This window comes from Poecilia mexicana, unplaced genomic scaffold (genome assembly GCF_051168715.1).
Source record: "Poecilia mexicana isolate PSO_F unplaced genomic scaffold, ASM5116871v1 scaffold_2, whole genome shotgun sequence".
Classification (NCBI taxonomy): domain Eukaryota; kingdom Metazoa; phylum Chordata; class Actinopteri; order Cyprinodontiformes; family Poeciliidae; genus Poecilia; species Poecilia mexicana.
This window is the reverse complement of record NW_028263371.1, coordinates 31,689,621-31,702,101: the sequence shown is the minus strand read 5'-3', so window position 1 is coordinate 31,702,101 and position 12,481 is coordinate 31,689,621. Positions and strand designations below refer to the sequence as shown.

General features: G+C 41.8%; 1 protein-coding gene across 7 annotated transcripts in view; it reads left to right on the top strand.

Moving 5' to 3' along the window:
- Positions 1–12,481, top strand: part of inpp4ab (inositol polyphosphate-4-phosphatase type I Ab) — a 29,252-nt gene that overhangs the window by 8,117 nt on the left and 8,654 nt on the right. For 2 of the 7 annotated variants that reach the window (XM_014991627.2, XM_014991622.2), the window contains exons 3-26: positions 1,908–2,145; positions 2,263–2,307; positions 2,397–2,515; positions 3,673–3,789; positions 3,873–3,952; positions 4,089–4,200; positions 4,601–4,691; positions 4,950–5,097; positions 6,007–6,137; positions 6,219–6,323; positions 6,404–6,512; positions 6,767–6,784; positions 8,057–8,243; positions 8,328–8,543; positions 8,655–8,796; positions 8,958–9,113; positions 9,689–9,721; positions 9,983–10,155; positions 10,243–10,366; positions 10,450–10,517; positions 10,913–11,112; positions 11,198–11,295; positions 11,424–11,536; positions 11,616–11,770. In XM_014991627.2, the coding sequence (XP_014847113.2) occupies positions 2,040–2,145; positions 2,263–2,307; positions 2,397–2,515; positions 3,673–3,789; positions 3,873–3,952; positions 4,089–4,200; positions 4,601–4,691; positions 4,950–5,097; positions 6,007–6,137; positions 6,219–6,323; positions 6,404–6,512; positions 6,767–6,784; positions 8,057–8,243; positions 8,328–8,543; positions 8,655–8,796; positions 8,958–9,113; positions 9,689–9,721; positions 9,983–10,155; positions 10,243–10,366; positions 10,450–10,517; positions 10,913–11,112; positions 11,198–11,295; positions 11,424–11,536; positions 11,616–11,770 (2,846 nt within the window). In that variant the 5' untranslated portion in view covers positions 1,908–2,039. Of the gene's footprint in view, positions 1–1,204; positions 1,336–1,907; positions 2,146–2,262; positions 2,308–2,396; positions 2,516–3,672; positions 3,790–3,872; positions 3,953–4,088; positions 4,201–4,600; positions 4,692–4,949; positions 5,098–6,006; positions 6,138–6,218; positions 6,324–6,403; positions 6,513–6,766; positions 6,785–8,056; positions 8,244–8,327; positions 8,544–8,654; positions 8,797–8,957; positions 9,114–9,688; positions 9,722–9,982; positions 10,156–10,242; positions 10,367–10,449; positions 10,518–10,912; positions 11,113–11,197; positions 11,296–11,423; positions 11,537–11,615; positions 11,771–12,481 lie in introns of all 7 variants that reach the window. The other 5 variants (XM_088014685.1, XM_088014687.1, XM_088014697.1 and 2 more) reach the window with 5 other exon arrangements.

The window sequence follows — 12,481 nt, the reverse complement described above, 5'->3', positions numbered from 1 at the left end:
ACTGCCAGTGCCAGCTAAAACACTTCCAGACTGTAGATCTCACTCATCTGGTCATCAGTGCTTCAGTTGTGTTTCAACTGAAACGTAATCAAGTTTTGTCAACAAATGTAATGACAACAAAAATCAGTTCAGACAGTTTTCGTATGATAAAATAAGTCTATTTTACTGAATTTCAATCATTCACACCATTGAATTCTTTGCAGTTCATTCCATAAATATGGTCGTTATGGAAAATTGGACAAACCAGTTGTTAAATGAAAACTATAAGAAGTGACATTTGCAGTTTCATGCTCAATTATTGCTTTTCTTCAGGAGTAGTAATGCATGCTGCGACAGACTGGCGACCTGTCCAGGGTGACCCCGCCTCTCGCCCGGAACGTTAGCTGGAGATGGGCACCAACACCCCTCCCGACCCCACTAGGGACAAGGGTGTACAGAAAATGGATGGATGGATGGATCGTGGATGCCACTTTTCAAGTTTTTCTTTGTAAAAAATACTGAAAATTAATATTTGTTTACTTACAACCCGACAACCCAATAACATACTTGGAAGTTTTTTGTGGTTTTAGCATGTCAAAACGTGAAAATTCGAGCAGGTTTGCACTCCGTTTTCAGGTCAGGCAACTTAATCCTGAAAACGGATTGATTCAGCTTCCTCTAAATCAAGTCAACAAACTGTTGTTTGTTTTGTAAACAGTAGATTGTCAGATCGTCACAGTTTATGTGCTAGAACGTGTGAAACATCTCATGCAAACGCTATTCAAATTCGGATGGAAATCAGATTGACTTGCTTTGGTCCATGAAGGACACCAGCTGCTCCAGATGTTTGACACATGTGGGTCGTTCATAAAGTGGGACACTTTGAGTGCTGGACCCCATACGCCAGGAAGTAGGCCAGACCCACCTTCTGTTTTGAATCAGTACGGACTACGTTTATCAGATATCAGATATGTATATCAGCGCTTTGAAACTTTTTCAGAAAGTTGAACTTCTCATTTGTATCAGAAAGCTGATTTAATATATTTTATTTTTAATATTAACTTAAACCTGAATCATTAATGTTTGGGCTGTAGATTTAATTGAATTTGTCTCTCTTTCTGTGTGCAATGTTAAAGTAGACCAGTGAATCTCTCCATTGGAGCCGCCTACTGTCCCCTGTGTTCACAGCTTTCATCCAAATAGGCTAATTGCTCTTTTATTAAAGTGGGACAGAAGCAGTGAAGACGGCACAGTGAGAGTGAGACGTCCTCATTCCCAAAAGGGAGTTCAGAATTTCCAACTTTCCCCAAAAGCAAAGACGGCGACAAGGATGTAAACACGGAATATGAGAAACAAGTTGAGTAGAGCATTTAGTGCTGGATGGACAAAAAAAGCCTTGTGAAATACAAATTTATCTTTTTTTACAGAAGTTCTCACTGAAACCCCTCCCCCCCAAAGTAAGCCTGTTAAAAGTGATAGTCTTTGTGTTAAATCTTTTTAGGGTTCTGAAATTCCTTCATAAAAACCCTCAAGTGTACGACAGATTGGGTAAGCAGTGGGTGGAAAAACTAATTAGGGCCATGAAACTAGTTTAGAGAGAGACAGCAACTATTACTCTCTATCTGCATTGTTTACACTTTCTGGATGACTTTATCAGCTTTTCTCATCATTATGGAAGAATTTCAAATAAGTGAAATGTGGGCATTGACTAACCCACTGCCACACCATAATATTTTTGTTTTTCAGCCATTCTGTAGACATTGTTCTGTTGCCAACCCAGACTCAACCAAGCTTCTGTTGTCCGATTGAGAGCCTCACATTTTTACACATTAATTACAGAAAACGTAAACAAATATATATGGTTATATCATTATGAATCAGCAGTTAACTCCAAAACTGATTGTTTTTCTCTCTCTGGGTTCCATTAGAGGTGGTGAGGCATTCAGCGGATCAACCGTGGATCTTCACAGGGCCTCGCCACATGGGAGTGGACTTCCGCACTCATAAGGGTGTGTGTTTGGGGCTCCCGCCGTCCCGTCGCCCACTTTTGCTGGACCGACATGGCCGGTGGCAGAGAGCGGAAAGAACGACCACAGAGGCCATGGTCGGTGTACCGAGCCAACACCTTCGAGCTTTCCAGCGAGATGATTGGCCTGGCGCTCGCAGGTGAGGAGTCAAAGGATTTATGGAAACCTTCTGTGGATTGGTTGTCTTGGAGTCTAAATGTTGCAGGTTTGACTCCAGCTTACCCTCGTCACATATCGCTGTGTTCCTATTTTCCAGGAAATAGTGGGGATCCAGACGAGCCTGTTTTGGAGTTCAGTGTCGGTGAGCGTTATCACAGTCTTCTAGGAACTACTTAAATACCTCTCGGTTTGTGCCTTGGTGACTGTAGAAGTGTTGTCGGTGTATTCCAGCTTGCACGGAGCTGGCCACTCCCTCTTTGGAGCGAAAACCAAACAGCTTTGTAGCAGTGAGCTGCACAACCCCACCACAGGCCTTCTGGACCAAACACGCCCAGACCGAAGTCATAGAGGTCAGTCCCGTCCAGAGGAACTGATTATAGCTGCTTCTCCATCACCACGTCTCACTCTAACTGGTTAATATCTGGATTTAGTCTGTTCCTCACTACAAACACGAACGTGCAAACGTGGTCGACTGATGATTTTGTTTGTAGCCACACTCTGCAACGGAGAACCTTGAGGTTGTGATTTTGGTCGACTTAAATAAATCCATACATTTAATTTTGTCCCATCAAAATTAAATATTTTGATATTTAATATCAAAGTAATCTGAATTAGACAGCTTATTTAGATTGTGTTGTTTCATTTTTAATATTTTAAGCGTTCAACTGCTGGATTTAGGTAATGCAGTCAAAAGATGTATATCATTATCCATGCATTAAAATAAAATGCACGTCACAGCGAACTATTGTTATGTAGTTCTAGTGTTTTACACCAGCCAATCATCTGATAAAATCAGACCCTGTTTGACCAGGTTTGTTAGAATTTCTCTGTTTGTTTTTTTCTTTTTGAGAGAGTAGAAAAATATGTTAAGGTGTAGACAAAGCTAACTATTGGAGCTGTTTTCTCCATGCAGTGTTTCAGACTTCCTGTCATTCTCTGAAATAAATGAGCATCTTACATTTCAGGATCTATAAAAGAATAGGACCAATCCTATATAACGTTTACTCCGGCAAAGCTGTCATCACAATACCTCTGGTACAAGCCAGACGCAGAGTTTTGCGTGCAAACGAGTTGATTGGCCTGTAGAATCTGTGACAAGACTGTAGTAGTTGGCGTGATGGTGAGTTCCAGGTTGGATGTCACCGTCTCCAACATGGTCAAACCTTTAGATCTCAGTCTTTTTATCAGCTGTAGAAGAACAGCGCAGAGAGCGTCAGCTGGACAGGGTTAACTCTCAACAAACAAATATACAAACGCAAAATGACATCATTGGAGTATCCGCCCACGTTCCTGCTCATAGTCAGGAGACCCACCCAACTTGGGTAAAACCAAACCAGATATTAACCAGATGGAGTGAGACTTGACAATGGAGAAGGGACTTACGAGGATACTGCCTTAAGAATATGTACCATTAGTGATTAAAATCAGCTTGTCAAGAGTCCTAAGCTGAACAAAAAATTGCTTTTTGTAAAGCATTGTGTAACAAGTCCTCTTGGTTTCCCCTCAGGGCACCAGTAACCCCATGTTCCTCAGTAGCATCGCCTTTTTCCAGGACTGTAACATCAACCCCCAGACGCAGGTCAAGCTGGCCGTGTACGACGTAAAGGACCGCTCGCAGGGGACGGTACGAGTCTTCTGTCATGTACCTGTGGCACCTTAAGAAAACCAAACATAAATCTGAGCTGTTGTCTCTCTCTTTATGTTCAGATGTACATGTTGGGGGTTGCACTTTTTGCTGTGAAGGAACTTCTGCAGGAGAAAGGCCACAGATTAGAGCTTGAACTGCGGTAAACCACCTACACATGAAATTAAAATCCTGTAGAAGATGCATAGCATCTAAGATATTTTCAGTCATTTGTTCAGCAGTTTTGATAGAAGTTTGTTTTCCTGTAAAATAACCTAACCTTCTTTTTGGATGGACAGATCGGCAGAGAACCAACGTGTTGGGAAGGTCACCATCGCGGCGTGGCAGATGGAGGACAGGGCTGATCATAGGATGTCTGTTAGAAATCTGCCAGAGAGCATCAATGGTCGAGTAAGGAACAAAATAATCAGCTTTTTGTTGTCATTTTTTTCTCCTTACACACTATGGTAAGACATACATACATATACATATATATATATACATATATATATATATATAGTATAATATACATAGGGTACAATTTGCATTTAAATTGCAGCCTGGAGGAAAAATGGCTTCCTTTGGTCTCCCAGCAACCAGCAGAACTGAACCTGAATGCGGTTACAGTTATTGCGTCATTCCTTGCCAGTCTATCTCCAAATCGCCTTGTGACTCATGTTGACATATTTTGCATCACTGACAGCACATTACTGCTCTCTGCCTATGAGAAAGACCCAGTGTCAAATTTCTGTCTTGATTCAGTGTAAAGCAGGTCAAATTTGCACTCAGTTTGTGTTTGTTTTGCCTGCAGACGGTTCTTCCCGTTGATGAGAGCCTCACTGAGTCGATGGGAGCCCGAATTAAATACGCCTCGCTGTCTAAAGACAGCCTACTGCGCTCAGGTGAGACTTCACTGACTTCACAGACAGATTTAAGCATAAGACACCACATCGGCGTGAGGGAAAAGCTAGGCCAGGAGCACAGAGTACCTACAGGAAACAAGGTAACCAAGTCACAGAGAGCTGCTAGGTGAGGGAATGGAAGCTCCTTAGTGTTGTAGTTACATGCACTGATTTAGTAAGAATTATTGTGCAATAAGAATAGGTGCTGACACACTTGCAAAACCTGTTAAACTGCATTACGATGTGCATGTGAAACAGTGTTTGGAGGAACCATGTCCAGGATGTACCGCTTCCCAACCACTGACGGAAAGCACCTGCGCGTCCTGGAGCAGATGGCAGAGAGCGTCCTGTCCCTCAACATTCCTCGGCAGTTTGTCAAGCTGCTGCTGGAGGAGGACTTCACCAAGTACTGAACGCCAGCGCTGCGACGAGCCATTAGTTTAGTTATTGATTATTCTGATGATTAATCAGATTTTTTAAAAAGTGGCATTTTCTTTAGACTTTTCATTTAAGCCTTTTTAATACAATACTAGAAACACATGAAAAGATACATATACATTTTTAATTGAAACATTATTGCCTAAAATGCAATAACACAGCATTCCTTTAGCGAACTCTTAATCATTTGTAGTAAAGGATGCATCTGCAGCTAAAAAACATGAAAAGCTCAACCCATTCTGCATGACTTAACATCAATATAGCACACAGCTGACGTATTGACTTGAGAAGGTTCATATTTGCAGACAAAGGATTTTTTTTATCTTACATGCTAAATGTATGTATGTTTTTCAGTTTTGACTTGAGTCTGTATACTCGAGTTAACGATTAATCGATTACTAAATTAGTTTACGATTATTTCAATAATCAGTTAATCACAATTAATACGATTAACCATTTCAGCCCTACTAAACATATGCCTGAGAAATCCGCAGTTTCAAGCTCCTCAGACTTTCATTTTATTTATTTTCGTTCTTGTTCTGAGGTTTCTAGTGTCTAAAATCAGGAAGTACAGTCGTAACAAACACAAACTTAAGAAATTGAAACCTATCTTTGCATAAACTGCAGGAAATATGCAGCATTTTTTACTGATTTAATAAATTTGCTTCAAACTTTAAATTTTTTCAATTTTGGGGAGTTGAATCAGTTCTGGGATACTACTGCAACATTAAATGTTGCAAAAATAAGGCGCCACCATGTATATTCTCCAGCACCAAAATATGATGAAATATGCACTTTCACGTAATTTCTATTGAGTCTCTTATTTATTCATTTATTTATTTATTCATTCATTCATTCACCTTAAATATCTCTGCAGGGTGTGTGAGCTGGAGGAACTGGGAGAGTTATCACCCTGCTGGGAGACTTTGCGACGGCAGATCGTGTCTCAGTACCAGTCCATAACACTCACATATCAGGAAACGCTGTCTGACCTCAACAGCTACAGAGGTCAGTGTCTTCGCGGCTCTCCAAACGTTGGTCAACAAGTAAAAACATTAAGCTTTCTCCTTCATGTGCTCTTGGCATCAGGTCCCTCCTTCAAAGCTAGCAACCTGAAAGCAGACAGAAAGTTGGAATTCATGCCAACCAACCTCCATGTGCAGAGGATGAGGGTGCAGGACGAGCTGGGCTTCAGTAAAACATCTGTTCTTGAAAACATTTATTCTTTGGTGTGCTGTCCTTCCCTCTATAATCGGTCATCTGTTTCATCGCAGAGCACACCTACGATGTCATAACAATCGGCGCTCCTGCTGCTCATTGCCAGGGATTTAAAAGTGGTGGCCTCAGGAAGCTCATCCAGAAGTTTGAGGAGGCCAAGAAACAGTAAGTTAACGTGAATGTAACACAGACTTCATACAGGCAAAATCCACATAAGTTTTTTTTTGTTTTTTTTACCTTGTGTTAATTTTTCTTTTTTTTTTTTTTTTTACTCCATTCATACTTCAGTTTTTATTTCAGATCCTTCCAATCAGCAAATCATTGACCTGCTTTGATTTTTACATTCAATGCACTGTTTCTTTGTAATAATTTATTGGCATTCTTCTTACTTTGTTTCTGTTACTGTTTTTTTTTATCAGCGTTTGTGAGGAGGGATGGTGAGTTGCTGCCTTAATTTTGCTTGTTTTCATTTCACAGTTTGTATCTCACTGCTACAATGGAAAATTCCAGGTTATGGCTTGTTTACAAAAAAACATGAAAGCAATAAAGAAACTGAACTATTTGTCTTAAAACGTGAGTTTCAACAGGTCAAACTGAACTCGCACAACTTTGACGTGTCTTTAGACATCCTTTCCGAGAATTTACAATCTCCACCGATATGTTTATATTTTGCTCTTATTTTGAAAAGCAAAAGAGAAGCCAGTTTAATCATTCATTAGAAGTCCATGCCTCCTGGGTGGTTTTGAAGTAAATGTGACAGAGTGCATCTGGCTGTGCTCCAGCGCTGCGAGGCATGTTTACAAAGCGCTACTGCGCATTAAATTTCTTTCTTCTCGTCCCGTTTGCGAAGTGTGCCATGCACATAGCAAGCATAATTTTCTTGACACAAATTATCAAAAGTCTGTGGAAAGAGAAAGTTCCTCTGTTACAATGTCTGAGGAGGACAAAAAAATGAGCTATTATAGGTGCATTTTCTAAGCTACAGAATAGTAATTATGAAGGTTAAAGCTAGGACACAAGCAGTCTTCCTAATGCTATAGTTGGATGTACTGGAGGTAATTTTTTCAAATGGTAGTTACCACTGCTGTAGATTTTCTTATTTGTGATCAAAATCAGATTCAGAAAGGTAAGATCAAAGGACGACCAATCAGCGTTATTGCAGAAATATACATCGGTTTGATACTGAGTTGTTGAAGGTTTTAAGACGCATGGTTCAGCTGGTCATGACAAGGTCGGTGCTTAATTTACTTCATTTAACAGGCTATGAACTGCAATTTTCAAATAACACCGCCTTGTGCCACCACACAAACTGTTAATGTTTTTAAGTTGTCAAACCCAGAAATCACATAAAACGGCGTCACTTTATCAAATTGACTGAAAATGTCAGTTCGCAACGTTGTAAGTCGGCTGTTTGTTCAAGTTTCTAATAAAAGTTACTTGGAAAAGATCATTTTTAGAACTAATTCTCAAGTTGAAATGTCAGCGGTATTTCCCTCTTCTCAGAACATGTTAAGGCACCATCTACAGCAGGCATGTGCATGTAAAAGCTATATCATTCTATAAAGTCTTGTTTGACAAGTCAGTGGCATCCCTCTCTCCTGTTCTGGAAACAGATCTTCTTAAAATCAGGAGCTGACGTCTTTTCTTTAGAAATGTAGAGCAGAGTGTCGTCAGCGTATGGTTTGGTAACGATCTTTTCTCCCCGGCAGCAGCGCTCTCTCCAGCTCACAGTCCATCGTCTACATACCCCAGGACATCGTCCGAGCCAAAGAGATCATCGCCCACGTCAACACGCTCAAAACTCAGGTCAACTACTACGCTGAGAGGCTTTCCCGAGCCGCCAAAGACCGATCGGCTAGTGGGCTGGAGAGGACGCTGGCTATCCTGACGGATAAGGTACCACAGGGCAGTTTGATTCAGGAGTTTGCCTCCATTTATTCCACAAACTAAAAGCGATATTTTCTCATCGGATGATGTCAGACTCGTCAGCTCGTGACTGTGTGCGACTGCAAACTGCTGGCTTCGGCCATCCAGGCTTTGAATGCGGCGCGGCCCGAATACATTGCCTCCAAAGCATCGCCTACCACCGAACCAGAACAAGTGGTCCTCCGCAACGATCAGGACACTTTGCTGGCCAAGTGGAGCGGCTGCAACAGTCGATCTTCGCTGCATGTGGACTGGCACGAAGAGGAGTGGGTAGGTCTTAACAACATTCCTCAACGTTTTCTCGTTATTACTATCAGCTCTTTTTGGTTTTCTCTTCACATCCGCCATATTTTGACTTAAAAGCTTTTGTCTTCTGCCCAGGAGAAGGTTTGGGTCAATGTGGACAAGTCTCTGGACTGCATCATCCAGCGAGTGGATAAGATGTTGCAGAAAGAGAGGAGACCAAGTAGCAGTAGTCTGGACAGTACCCAGCATGATCTGCAGGGTGGCGACAGTAAAAAAGGTGCTCCTGTTCACCATTTAAGTTTTAGCTCTAACATTTCTGCTTAATCTGCTCAGCTGGAATCAGTTTTCACCATCATACTTTATAAGAAAAAAAAAACAAACACAGGAATCGCTCAGATGTTGGTGTAAATTTACTCTTGTGTATGTGACTACGAAAAGGTGAGGAAAAACGACGGGCTTTCTGGATCAACCCAGGAAGTTTATCACAGGACTCATTATCATCAGAACCACCATCTTCATCAGCACCACCATACTCTTCTTCTTCGCCTGCCCTCTCCTCATCTGCACGACCCCCCAGCCCCGAACAGGAATACTGTACGTTTCTGTTTCTTCTGCTTTGTTGCTCCGTTTTTTTTTCCACAGAACCGCATAGAGGTCTCAGTCAGACGTTTACATCCACTCAGAGTACTCTGCTGTGTTTTGTTGACTCACCATCCAGAAACCAAGGCCCCCTTTAACCTCCCTTAGGGTCACCACTGGTAGTTAAAAATCGTCGACCCTATTTTTGTTTCAAGCATCTGAACATTCAAAGACAAACTAACATGACATGAGTGTATGTAAACCTCAGACTGAAACCGAACGTCTCTCACCTCCTCGTCTGGATGATGTTCTTCTATTTGATCGAGTCTCGTTGTTTAACCTTTGTTGTTGTCTACAGTGTTTCAGTCAGTAATTTAAATGTTCTGGACCATGGTCAAACATCTGCTCCAATTACCCCTTTAAACCAATGTGGAAATAAAGTGGAAGCCTTTGCTTGAGATATCTAATCGTATTCAGGCAGAAGAAGCTGCATAGTTGAATTTTTATTGTTAGATGTTTGACCCTGGTCTGCAGTGTTTTCTATGTGTGTCTCCTAATCATGCATGTTGCACCTTCACCCCTTCTTCCAGATGGAAGCCCAAGTGCAGAGGAGGCGTACCCAGGTAAGAGCTGCTGCCTCTAACTCTGAATTAATGTAGGTTTGTTTTTTAATAGTCACTTCCCATAACTTGTTCTGTCATTTGAAAAGTGAAAAAGACACACTGTGTAACTTGGCCTCTGTCGGCGCTTCTGCTTTCCTTGCCGTCTCTCTGTCCAGTCCGTTTCCATCTCTTAGCAGTCTATTTAAGATTCATTTCAGTTTCAGTCTTCCAGCCGAAAACCTCTGGATTTTATTCTTGACTCCGTTCCATCTTTGCTCCTAGGTGAGTGGAGCGAGGCTCTGTACCCGCTCCTCACCACGCTCACCGAGTGCGTCGCCATGATGACCGACAAGGCCAAGAAGTCCATGGTGTTCCTGCTAATGCAGGACAGCGCCCCCACCATCGCCATGGACGTGTCGCTGCAGTATCGCCGGGATGTCGTCTTCTGCCAGACGGTCAGCATGCGGAACATGACTCAAGAGAGACTACTGAAAAACCTTTTTTTTCCTCGTGTTCTGATGTCTGTCCTATGTTCCTTGCAGCTCACTGCCCTGATCTGTGGCTTCATCATCAAACTGAGGAACTGTCTTCGAGACAACGGTTTCCTGCGGCAGCTCTACACAATCGGCCTGCTGGCTCAGTACGAGTCCCTGCTCAGCACCTACGGTACGAACCAGACTCTATCAGGTTTTACTCATGACTTTTTTTTAGCTGGATTTACTTCACCGAGCATCTCCTTGTGCGTCTAGGAGAGGAGGTTGCCATGTTGGAGGACATGAGCGTCGGCGTCATGGATCTGCGGAACGTCACCTTTAAGGTAAAAATAATACTACATAATATTTGCACAGCAAAAAACCCAAGAAGTTTCTAGTTAATATATTTTAGTACATTTTAATTTGGGCAAAAAAAACATTTAAAGTAACTTTTCAGCAAGATATATAAGCTAAGTAAATAATTTTTCAACAATTCTAAAAAAAGAAATGCAGCAGTTCTAGTACTTTTTATATCTAAATTCAAGAATTATTTACTTAAAACAAGCTTGTATATTTTGCTGAAAAGTTACTTGTACATTAGTTTTGTCTTATTTCAAGATATTTGCATTAGAAACTATATAAAAATACTTGACAAATTTGTGCATTTTTACAGTGTAATTTGCATGCAAATAATCTAAATCAAACGAGAAGATAATTTTTTTTTTTAATTTTGACTCAGGTCACCCAGGCAACCGGCAGCTCCGCCCCTGACATGCTGCCAATCATCACGGGCAACAGAGATGGCTTCAACGTCCGCATCCCGCTGCCGGGCAGCATGTTCGACGCGTTGCCGCGGGAGATCCAGAGCGGAATGTTGCTGAGGGTCCAGCCGGTGCACTTTAACGTGGGCATCAACGAGCAGCAGACGCTGGCCGAGAAGTGAGACAAACTCACATTTTGTGCTCCAGAGGCATTGAAATGAAGGGGGGGGGAAGAAACCTGAGTTTGTGTTTGTGCCGCTCAGGTTTGGTGACACATCCTTGCAGGAAATCATCAACGTGGAGAGTCTCTCCAGGCTGAACTCGTACTATGAACAGTTCAAAGAAGTTCTTCCTGAGGACTGTGAGTTCGGAAAAGCTTCTGCTTCTTCTTCTTCTTCTTCTCCTTCTTCTTCTCCTTCTCCTGTATCGTCTCAGAATATGAGAAACGAAAGAGTTAAAACTCCTACAACCCTCCTTTTCTCCACCCAGGCCTTCCCAGGTCCCGTTCCCAAACTTGCCTCCCTGAGCTGCTGAGGTTTCTGGGCCAGAACGTCAATGCCAGGAAGAACAAGAACGTGGACATCCTCTGGCAGGCGGCCGAGGTGATGAAAAACCTCTTACTGCAAAAGGAAGGAGGAATGTGCCTGTTGATACTCAAACCTCTTCGCTTTTCTGCTTTAGATCTGCCGCCGACTGAACGGTGTCCGTTTCACCAGCTGCAAGAGCGCCAAAGACCGGACGGGAATGTCGGTCACTCTGGAGCAGTGCCTGATCCTGCAGCATGAACACGGCATGGCGCCGCAGGTCTTCACGCAGGCACTCGACTGCATGCGCAGGTAGGAGAATCAACCTGTTCTGTTGGGCCGTAATTCCAGTATCACTTGAACTCTAAGCTGGAATCTGATTTGTCCTTATTTAATAGAAAAAACAAAACAAAACAAATCTCAGACAAAAATGTGTAAACTTTGTTTCTAACTGGCAGATTTATTGTTTTTGCCACAATCATCATCATTTTTTCCTTTGTCATCCTTTTGTCCATCGGCTACCAGTAATGACTAGTGAACTGTACTTTGTTTTAGGTTTGTATTGACTGCAGGAATGAGGGCCAACTAGATTACACAGATTGAAATTAAATCATAGAAGCAAGATGTTGCTAAAGTATACTTTTACTGTTACTTTTCGTTGGACATTTGAGGTGCACAACAACTAAAACTGATTTTATTTGCAAACACATTTAACTCATTTCTCGAAAGCAACTGTAAAATTTCTCCAAACTCCACAGAAGTGTGTAAGAATAACGGATTACAAAGAACATAAGCTAGTTGTTCTTTACTGTCTGGTGAATTACACGGCCAGGCCAGTTGAACCAGTTATACAAGATTCAAATTGTGTAAATTACAAAGCATGTATTTTGTTTCTTGAGCACCTTACAGTATATAACACCAGAATTAACCATACTGTGCAATAAACAAGAGCTAGTATTTTGTTAATTAGCCGCTAATGTACAAAATAACCAATAAAAATTACAAGCATTTTAGTTAGCTTAA